The sequence below is a fragment of the Conger conger genome, chromosome 1, assembly GCF_963514075.1.
Source record: "Conger conger chromosome 1, fConCon1.1, whole genome shotgun sequence".
Lineage (NCBI taxonomy): Eukaryota > Metazoa > Chordata > Actinopteri > Anguilliformes > Congridae > Conger > Conger conger.
Window position 1 is genome coordinate 82,847,981 of NC_083760.1, and position 11,230 is coordinate 82,859,210.

Below are 11,230 nucleotides of genomic sequence, written 5' to 3' on the forward strand. Positions count from 1 at the left end.
ACAGCACTGTGCAGAAGTCTTAGGCACCCTTTACAGGAACATATTACTGTAAGCAATTGACTACTTTTTGCATAAAAAGTTGATCAAAGCTGTCTGAGATCAGGAGCAAGGAGCCATCCAAAGTCTGCAGAAGAACTGTGGCAAGTTCTTGGAACAACCTCCCTGCTGATTGTCTTATAGAACTGCAGAACAGTTTTGGCAATCTCAGAGAAGTGATGCAGTTTTAACGCCGAAAAATATTTCTGTAATATTCTGCCAAATTACTCAAATGTAATGTAAAATGTATAGTATGTTAATTTAGGACCTTTCATTGAATTATTTTTGAAAGAATCTTCTCTATACATAATTTTATACAGGTGCCTAAGACTTTTGCACAGTACTGTATTTCAAAATCCAATCCGTTTCGGTATAATACATGTATTATGTAAGCAATGTAATATCAATAAATAAATAAAAAAGTGGTTCCCTATGCGCGGGGGCCGAAAGTAGGATTACATGAAGTTGCATTTAGGTTGTAAGCACGAGGTAATATCACCCACGAGGATTCATAGCGTCGCCAGTGCAGTTTGCTGGAGCTGTGTCAAGTTTCTCTTGTCACAGACGGTCTGAGCAGGAAACGTGATGGAGCAAGTGGACAACTTCTCCACTTCCTCTCCCTTGACTTGGAACGATGTGAAGCTACTTGTGCTCTGCACGTCAGTCGCAGTCTGCATTCGCGGACAACTATTTGGACCATAGGGAAAAGTCAATTTAACGTGCCTTAAGTGTATCGTTATCTAACGCGAAGATGCATTGTCGTTCAACCTCATTTTGAAGGGATTTTCTAGACTGCTCTGCTGTCTCATCTATGTTTTTATATTAGTGTATTGTCGCTTTATTCCCGAAAGCAAAAATGTTGAAAGCTGCGTTTGTGTTTAGCATTTTCTGCGTGGCTTTGCCAGGTAAGTGTTTTATTTGGTTTATGACGGACTTGTTCCATTTGCTTGGGTTCCTCTTGTGATCCCTTTCAGAAGTCACCCAGACGTCCTTGAATTGCACGCAAGTTATTTATAATATATTGATTGGCTATTATTTGCAGGTATCAGCCAAATGACTAGTGTCCCCTGCTCTTCAGGCAGGATGTGTTACACAAACTGATCCTAGTTATCACTGGTATTTCTACTTGTGTTCTCAGCGGTTTTGGGAAATGTGTGGTCGGTGTCCTTTCCCACGAAAGAGTCATGCGTTTGGGCTGGAACAACAACTACGATACCCTGTAGGTACGAATATCCCGGTGGGTTCAGCATAAAGACAGTGATGTGGTTCCGCCTCACTGCGGATGGCAAAAGGGAATACGTAATTCACACCGACCAGAACGTGGTGAGCCCTACCTACAAGGGCAGGACCCGATACACAGGTAGCTACAAGACGTGCAATCTACAGATCACTAACATCAGGAGCACGGACAGCGGACTGTACTACTTTAGGTTTGAGACAGACCGGTGGCAAGGCAAATGGACCTCGGCCGATGCGGCGACCCTTTCTATTACAGGTAGAGTCTTTTTGTAGCATACTATGTAACGAATTGGGTTTATAATTCTAACGTTGCAGGTTCGATTCCTGGCTGTGGCACTGGCATCATACCCAAGATTTATGTAAATCAAAAATAAATGAAAGCTGTATAAATTGTTCTGGGTAAGAGTGTTAAATGTGTTGTTCTACATAGTAGTATGACTGTATGAGACCATTATATGATAAAAAAAATAAAAAAAATCGAATATTATAATAATACATTTCATTTGTATAACACTTCATCATACAGAGATGATCTCAAAGTGCTTAACAAAAGCGACAATAAAACAATTAAATGCATGACATTAATATAAAACCACAGGACTACATTATACTACATTACAATAAGCAATAATTTTTTTTTCCATTTGAATTGAATGTATTGTAGTACAGGCATATTTACTTATGCACATTTGATTAGTTCCTTGCTTGACTTGAACAACAAAATGCAATTTTTTCCCCCCTTACATTTTTTTACAATGCCCGTGCATTTGTTGCAGAGCTCCAAGTGGACGTCCATCCAGCTAGAACCGAGAACAGGTTTGCGTCCGGAGAGACGGTCTATCTGAGGTGCACAGCTCGGGGGTGTGCGGCCCCAGGGAAGACGTTCGCCCTCTACAGGAACGGCCTGAACCTCGGGCCGGCCAATAACTGGTTCATGATCAATAACTTTGACCCACAACTTGCTGGCACCTTCACCTGTCGTATTCCCTCTCAGAGGATACAGTCCCCGGGTGTCACTCTGGCTGTTGGCCGTAAGTAAAGTCCGTTTTTAAATGTAGTTACAACAGTTACATTTACTGAAATACATTGAACCATAGTTTGTAGAAGCAGTGAGTTTGTGACTAAACGCAGATGACAGTTTTCATGTCAGTAATACAGATCCTCACTTTCCAGTAGGTTCACTGTGGGAAGGCAGACAGCTCTGACCTTCAATAAGTTCATTAATTAGCCTAATTACGCACATACAGTACATAAACCTAGCTTTACAGTAGCTCTGCACAGGAAATACAGACAGAGCTTACCTTTGGCTAATGAAGGACTTAGTAATGGAGCTTTATTTTTCGGGTTATTTCCTGAACTCTTCTCTGTCGCCATGCCAGATGCTCCGCGGTCGACCTCGGTCACGGTCAGCCAGTCGGGTGCGATTATGGCGGGCCGCTCGGTCACCCTGACCTGCAGCAGCAGCGCTGACCCTCCAGTGGAGAGCTACGCCTGGTTTAAGGACCGAGAGAGCAGCAGTGTTCCCCACAGCTTCCAGCCCCAGCTCCGGCTGTGGAAGGCCGGGCCCTCTGACTTCGGCCTGTACCACTGCGTGGCCAGGAACTCCCTGGGCTTCGAGAGGTCCAAGCCCGTCCTGCTCAATGTCACCTGTATGTATCTGCGTCCTGTTTGACCTTGGCTTCATGTCCCACTGCTTTTTACAGTCTGAAAAATCACACCGTTAAAACATCCATCCATCCATCATCTTAACCCGCTTATCCTGAACAGGGTCGCTGGAGCCTATCCCAGCATACATCGGGCAAAAGGCAGGAATACACCCTGGACAGGTCGCCAGTCCATCGCAGGGCGCACACACCATTCACTCACACACTCATACCTTTGGGCAATTTAGACTCTCCAATCAGCCTAACCTGCATGTCTTTGGACTGTGGGAGGAAACCGGAGTACCCGGAGGAAACCCACGCAGACACAGGGAGAACATGCAAACTGAACTTGAGTACCGCCAGCATCTCTTCCTCTTCAACATGGCCTGGCAAGCTGTTCAAACTGTAAGAAAACATGACTCGGTACATACAGAGGCCAACAAAATAGAGAAATGGACTGAAATAGTCACTCTTGGAGAAAATTGAGTCATGTTTCAGAAACAATCTCACCAAGTTTGAAGTTTAAGTTAAGAAATGAATCCTATTGAGCCCTAATTGAGGTTTTCAGTATATATGCTTGTCTCTCTCCTATATTCAAGAGATTAGTGTTAGAACCACATAAATAAAATAACAATAGCATTCTATTCACAATATAGTATTTATCGTAGCTCAGACTTTCATCTTGGGTGAGTCAGGGAAATTGTTAAAAGCTCAAAGAAGTAAAGAAGGCAAAATTTTCATTTTGTGCACAACCCTAATGACAGGAGCAGCATGAACCATTTATGAGTCGGTAAGAGAACCTTCCTAGTGAAGAGTTGGTCATTTGTTTAAGTGTGCTGTAAGTCATTCATTCTTGTGAAATAACTGTTATACATAGCCATGCCAGACATTTGACCCTTGATACCAGATGACAAACCTCACAAGATTTCACCATGTCGGTCCATAGCATTGCCCACTGCCATTCTCAGTCTTGGGATTTGCTGGGTTTTGTTTTCTCCTTAAAGGGATCCTTCACTGAAAAAAAAACATTACATTACATTACATTATTGGCATTTGGCAGACGCTCTTATCCTGAGCGACATACAGTTGACTAGACTAAGCAGGAGGCAATCCTCCCCTTGAGCAATGCAGGGTTAGGGGCCTTGCTCAAGGGCCCAATGGCTGTGTGGATTGTATTGTGGCTACACCGGGATTTTAACCACTGACCTTGCATGTCCCAGTCCTGCACCTTACCCACTACGCTACAGGCCTTTGGTTCCTGCTTCAAAATACCATTCTTTTTCATGTTCTTTAAAAAAAAGCTGAAGCCTATGACAGAAAAGAGTAATGAATTATGGCATTGCCGGCTCTTGGCTATCAGAGTTTTGATGTTGCAGGTTATAGTTGTTGGGTTATATCTGAGGGTCTAGTTTTATCAGTCAATGCTTTGATTTGAAACCAAGGCATTAGGGTTAATGGAAATGTGTTAAACGCAAACCATGAGAACTGCATCCCAAACAAAGTGATTTTATTAGAAAAAACAAAAAAAGAACTTTTAAACAATTGAGAGAGATTATTTTAAGTTCATGTTTTCCAGTGGTTTTCCAGTGGAGATTACGTTTAAATTCTACTGCCAATTTAGACCAGGCTGAGAGGTATTTCCAGAAACAGCACACCCTGCGGTCCTCTAAGAGCAGAACTGAGGACTGCTGAATTGACCTTTAGTGAACCCGTGGCCACTGAATTGGCCTTTAGTGAACATGCGGCCACATAATTTGCCTTTGGTGAACCCGTGGCCTCTGAATTGACCTTTAGTGAACCCGTGGCCACTGAATTGGCCTTTAGTGAACATGCGGCCACATAATTTGCCTTTAGTGAACCCGTGGCCACTGAATTGGCCTTTAGTGAACATGCGGCCACATAATTTGCCTTTGGTGGACCCGTGGCCACTGTAGTGCCACCACTTGTGCCTTTATGAGGAGGTGGTGCTCTTTCAGTCTCAGAGATGTCTGTCTGTGTGGTATCCTTCAGACGCTCCGACGGGAACCCAGGTCTTAATCAGCCCGGGCGGCGACATCACAGAGGGCTGTTCCGTGACCCTGACCTGCCGCAGTAATGCCAACCCGGCGGTGGACAGGTACGCCTGGTACCAGACGGCTGGGGCGCGCTCCTGGAGCAGGGGCACCATGCAGAATCTCAGCTTCCCCAGCATTCGAGCGCATCAGGGCGGTCAGTACTACTGCACCGCCTGGAGCCCCCTGGGACAGGAACCCTCCAGCCCGGTCCTTCTGCCAGTGCTGTGTGAGTGTACAACCAGTGTGCTCCGCCTGTGAATATAAACTAGTTCGCTGGCCTTTACGCTACATTACGCCATTGTGCGGAGGTGTGAGGAGCTCAGGTTATAAGAATCTTCTCCCTCACGTCCGTGTTTTGCTTCCAAAAGTACCGTCCCTGGCTTTCCCAGTTGCGCTGAACATGTCTGGACGTCTCTTTCAGACGCCCCCAGGAACACGTCGGTGTCAGCGCGCCCCTCCAGCGAAATCGACGCGGGCACATCGGTGACCCTGATCTGCAGCAGCAGCGCCAACCCTGCGGTGGAGAACTACACCTGGTTCAGGGTCGATGACGCTGAGGCATGGGTAACCCGATCGGGCCCCAGCTACACCATCGCTGAGGTCAGCCCCCGGGAGGGAGGGCGCTACTTCTGCGAGGCCCGAAACCGGATCGGAACCCACAGCTCGCCCGTCCTCACCGTCCGGGTACGAGGTAGGCGGGGGGCGGAGGGAGGCACCGCGTTGCTTGAGCGCTTTTCGCGGTCCTGACACGGTTGGAGGTGGGGTTTGCAGGGTTATCGGTTACTACATCATTTTGACATTTTACTGGGATTTTGTGAAAATCCGCCAAGAATAAAACTGTGTATGAGAGGTCATTAACTTTTGTTTTCACAATGCATGTTATGCATGTGTAAAGAAAATATGAAAAATAAATGAAAAATTTATGATGTAAATTCACATCAATTCATTTTTCTGCCTCTAAGGGTGTGTCATGTTCAGTGCTGTGCAAACTACAACTGAACAACTGAATGCCATGTAAATGCAAATTTAAATTTAATTAGCGTATTAGCATTTTTGGTATAATACGGTTGCATATCCTGACCGCATGCTCCAAGAGTCAGTCAACAAGGTCCCTGTGTTAGTCCAGGAGAGGGACCGGTTTGAAACAGGTCACAGGGCGAGGGAATCAAGTGAGCAGTCGTATCGATCAGCTGCTGAACGTGAAACCCTGTGAAGAGTGCGCTGCAGTCAGCACTATTCCAGATGTGTGCTGGTGCATTGGAAGTCTGTAGCTACGATTCTGTGAGAAACCATGTACCATCGTGGCTTAATGATATTGCCCGTGCCGTATGTGTAATGTTTTCTCCATTTTACAGTATTATAAGATGCCATCGGACAACATTGCAAAAATAATTTTTAATTAAGCTCTGGATATAATTCCGGTCAGTCACTAAGTCCAAATTCCTTCAAACCTTTGAATGAGGAGCAGCCTTTTAGTTACATGGGTGACATTGGCTCAGGCGGTAAGTTGGGGCGTTGCCGGTTTGATCCCGCCCTGGGTGTGTCGATGTGTCCCGACGAGCTGTTGGGTGCCTTGCGTGGCTGCCAATTGTCATTGGTGAGTGTGTGAATGAGAATCAGCAATTGTACAGCCTTTTGGGTAAAGGTGCTACAGAAATGCCAACCATTTACCATGAATATTTTAAAACATGAATGTTCTGCTTGACAGCATGGTTGCAGTCAATGTTCAGAAGCTTCTCTGGGGTCATCTGTCAATCAAACTGACATTGACCTAATTTTCCATTACCTATTTTACTGCACTTGAGTGGTCATGACTGAAGCTCTGTAAAAGACGTAGTCCCTGACTCCTTGCCTGCCTTTCTAACCCCTCCTTTCCTCTTCACTGTTTCTCTGTGCGGTAGGACGTCTGCGCTCTGCCAGTGGGCTCAGGCCGCTGCAGTGTATAGTGTATCCACAAGGGGGCAGCAGAGGGCTATAGTTTTGTGCATACCTGGGTCGAATACATCATTGTCTTTCGATTCAAAACCTTTTCTGTGCTTAGCTGATGTTCCCTAGTGCAATTGAGCCGACAAAGAGGACCAAAGTGTGGGGTCTGCCCTTTTTGAGAGTATTTAGTACATAGTTTCCAAGACACCAGATAAGCTCAGTAAAGCACAGAAAGGGATTTAAATCCAAAACAATTATGTATTTGACCCAGATATGATATAATGTGGCAACTAATAACTTGGCCGTATAATGCTTGGGTTATAGCTTCTAATCTATCATATCAGAATGTGAGAAAATATAAATATTTCATGATTAGAACAGGTAATTTAGCCCCATCTTGCCTCAAACCACCTGCTCCTGCCAGAGATTCAGTAGATTGTTTCATTGTGATTTGAAATCACTGTTTCTGCTGAATATTGTTTCCATTCAGTTCAACAGGAAAAATTGTCAGGAGAAACATTTATTTTTTCGTATCCACTGCATACATGGCAGCAGCACAGTGGTTTGAGGCTCATTTGATACCTTACGCCCTTGATGACTTAAAGCCATTTAGCCAACTAATGTGTTCCCTACTGTATCAGCATAATTTACAGCTGAATCTAGTCCCACCTCCCAATTTCCAAAGAGATCCATTCAAATGCACAGAGTTTTAGTATCGCTTGTAGGACAACCTGAAAATATGATATCCAGACTCTGATGATGTTGATAGGTCACAGACATCAGGAAGTCATGGCATGCAAGGATATACAACCAAATACTAAACATAACGACTTTCATTCACATAACATTGCTGTGGTCCAAACATTATGGTGTTATACGTACGTATAAACACTGCTAATAATAATAATAATAATAATAATAATAATATTAATAATAATAATGATTGAATAATGTAATTTAAACATTTTTTTTTTTACAAATCTCAAATTGTGGAGTACAGAGGCAAATAAAATACATGATGGGTTTTTGTCCCAAACATTATGGCGGGCACTGCATGTTAACCGAGATGGCGGTTATCGCCTTCGCATCCTAATGATGCGATGTCATTTTCAGACTAACGGGCGTGTCTTGTTTCTGATTGACAGGCAGGCTGAAGGTGATCGCCCTGGCCTCTGCTGTGGGCGTGTCCGCCAGCCTCATTACACTCACTGTGATGGTGATGATAAGGTAGGACACCGCCTTCCTGTGATGCTGTGTCACACTGACGGCGGTGCCTGTCACAGCATTCCCCAAACATCCAGTGAGCAGCAGGTCTGCGGGAAAAACGCATTGTTAATGAGAGAGGTCAAAGGAGAAGGGCCAGACTGGTCAAAGCTGACGGGAAGGTGACAGTAACGCAAACAACCACAGTGGTATGCAGAAGAGCATCTCTGAACACACAACGCATCAAACCTCTAACTGGATAAGCTACAGCAGCAGAAGACCAATAAGTCTAATGAATACCTATTAAAGTGCTCAGTGAGTGTTCATGTCCATATTGTATCAGATTTCCGTATGGGGTAGCTCTTTCCTCCAAATGACCAACTAAAAACAATTGCCTGTGTTCTAGCCTTACCTCAGGTCTGCATAGACACTGACCCTCCTTTTGTTTCCTCCAGTAAGAACATGCACAGGGTCGACACTGAGACGGTGGAAGAAGACAAAGAGGTGATTTGAATTGTACCTATGATATTAGGTGCTTGCACTATGCTACTCTGCTTTCTACAGCGCTATCTGTGTTAGTGTCATGTTCTTCTTTGAGTCATAAGCCAGCCAGGAGGAACATTTTTATTATGTTACCTTTATTTAATCAGGTAAGTCATCTGAGCTGGGCATGAAGTGCATGGGGAATTTTGTGCTCATTTTGTAGCCACTCACATGTAGGGGATGATTAGTTGGCCAGATTTACCTCATTTGTCCTGAGCTAGTTTTCAAAATGGCTTATTGCAGTGTGGCTGCTTCTCATTGCTTTTGCTCACTGAATGCTGTGTTTTTAGGTGGAGCTAATGCACCGGAGATCCTCATCGTCGGGTGACACTTTGTTTCTTGAGACGCTTCAAGAGACATTTCAAGTGAGACCCACAAAGATGACAGACATACCAGTAAGGAAACACTTCCAAGTTCCGTCACAAGAGGGCGCTAAACTGCTGGCTACTAGATGCTCTTTGCACAGCCCATAAAATGGGGAATAAACGAAAGATGAAAGCAAACATTACCTCAGTTGTGTCTGTTTACGGTAATGCACTGCTTGTGCTGAAGCCTTTTATCATTTGAATACCATTATTAATGGCGGCACTTGATTCTACATTAGGTTGTGATCAGAAACCATAATTGGTTTATTGGTTGAAGCAGGTGCTAAAACAAAAACATGCAGCCTCAGTGGCCTTTTGGGATAAGACTGAACACCCCTGCTTTAATACCGTGATGGTACATGTTGATGCAGGAGGAGCCAGAGGACGTGTACGAGAATGTGCATCCCTGCATCGTCCCCATGAAGGATGTGAGTCATGACCCGGAGGCCGACAGCCCTCTCAACTACATCACGGTTCACTTCTCCCAGAGGCCCAGGTGAGGCAGGGCAGACAGGGTAGGCATGGTCGGATCCATTTTAGTAAAAAAAAAAGAAGAAGAAGTGTTTTAAATTACTGTTTATCATCCTTCTTTAGAAATTTTGGTTTGGAAAAAAATAGCAGAAAAATAAGGAAGTTGGCTCTAAGCTCTGCTCAAACAAGATTCTGAAATTCCCCTTTGTGTGTGGCTCCATTACGTAAAAGGAATTTGCATGTGGTTTGGGTGTCTGAGCAGGCAAATGTGGACACTGTCTTTGTTGAGGTATGGTCATAGTTATAATGAAAAAAAAGTTCCTGGACGTTGAGCAATACCTCCAGCATATGAAAGTTGTGCAGATCTTTTTCATGGGTAGCAATTTAATAATTTTGTAATTTTCTGAATTACGTTACATTACATTACATTACAGTACATTGCAGGCATTTAGTAGACGCTCTTATTCAGAGCGACATACAATGAAGTGCAAATCGAACACAGGGTCAAGTGCGATGAGTGCGATGAGTCCTAGCATGAGCATATAGATACAATTTGAACCCTTGAAGAATGCCTCAAGAGCCTGAAGAGATGAGTCTTCATTCTGCGCTTGAAAGTGGTCAGAAACTCTGCTTTTGGAGGGGTCTGGCTGGTGTATAGGTTCTGATAAGTGATTGCTACGGAGTGCAGAGCATGTCTTAATAATGGCATAACATCTAAAAGACATTTCTCCATTTCATATCTTTCAGCCAGGGCCAAGATCCTGCCACAAACACACCACCAGACAGAGCGAACGAGCCTAGAAACGCCTCTGATGTCATCTACACGCCCGTGGCCAGGCGCAATCATTTATAGATTAATAGCAGTAAATAAATAGTGCTCTTTGCAATGTACTGTTCATTTGTTCATTAAAGTGTGAAAGCCATGTGGCCAAACAGAGACCTGTCCTTGTCCTTTTCTCCACAACAAGAATCTGGCACATTCATTTTATATTTTAGTGATTGTTTGTGAAAGGGAACCCCCCCCCCCCCCCCCCCCAAAAAAAACAAAAAAAAACAATTGTTTTATTACGGTTTAAATCCAGTGGGTCAAAATAGGGAATAGGCATCTTGCACTAGACATGCCCTTTACTGTCTGACTGATAACTTCACACAGATGATCTCTTCTCACAAAATAAAGAATTGCCCTGTCCTTCTGCTGTCTGGTTGAACCCATAGAGACCTCTATCCAATCGATGCTGCACAAATTTTAGTTTTCATATATTCAGGAGCTGAGGATTGATTCAGAATGGCCCAAAGTATAAGGTCAATCGTTATTTTTAAAAATGTACAAACTGTATAGAAAAATTCAGTTGATTTAAGCACATGAATGCAAGAGGAGAAAACTGCAAGTCCAGGTTAGGATAATGAATGAATGAATGAATGAATGAATGAATAAATCAGTAGTAGTGACCTTGCATCTTTAACAGCCTTATTGAATGTTAAAGATGCAAGGTCAATACTACTGATTTATTCATTCATTCATTCATTCATTCATTCATTCATTCATTCATTCATTATCCTAACCTGCTTATCCTGATCAGGGTTTGCAGGGGGGCTGGAGCCTATCCCAGCATACATTGGGCGAAAGGCAGGAATACACCCTGGACAGGTTGCCAGTCCATCGCAGGGCACATACACCATTCACTCACACACTCATACCTACGGGCAATTTAGACTCTCCAATCAGCCTAACCTGCATGTCTTTGGACTG

The 11,230-nt window shown here is 44.0% G+C and overlaps 1 protein-coding gene across 1 annotated transcript; it reads left to right on the forward strand.

Moving 5' to 3' along the window:
* Positions 1-868: 868 nt before the first annotated feature.
* Positions 869-10,417, forward strand: LOC133141177 (B-cell receptor CD22-like). Its single transcript, XM_061261614.1, has 11 exons — positions 869-941; positions 1,175-1,531; positions 2,052-2,306; positions 2,655-2,924; positions 4,929-5,198; positions 5,394-5,663; positions 8,044-8,125; positions 8,557-8,605; positions 8,935-9,039; positions 9,381-9,505; positions 10,228-10,417. Exons 1-11 carry the CDS (start codon positions 893-895, stop codon positions 10,331-10,333), a joined length of 1,938 nt encoding a protein of 645 aa, XP_061117598.1. The 5' UTR covers positions 869-892; the 3' UTR covers positions 10,334-10,417.
* The last annotated feature ends 813 nt before the right edge of the window (positions 10,418-11,230 follow it).

What these genes read in the sequence shown, in the direction of transcription:
- LOC133141177 (XM_061261614.1), top strand. Translation starts at nt 893, where the DNA reads ATGTTGAAAGCTGCGTTTGTGTTTAGCATTTTCTGCGTGGCTTTGCCA. An exon ending in GGTCCTTCTGCCAGTGCTGT is followed by an intron (nt 5,199 to 5,393) that starts GTGAGTGTACAA and finishes CGTCTCTTTCAG; the next exon opens with ACGCCCCCAGGAACACGTCG. An exon ending in CGGTGGAAGAAGACAAAGAG is followed by an intron (nt 8,606 to 8,934) that starts GTGATTTGAATT and finishes CTGTGTTTTTAG; the next exon opens with GTGGAGCTAATGCACCGGAG.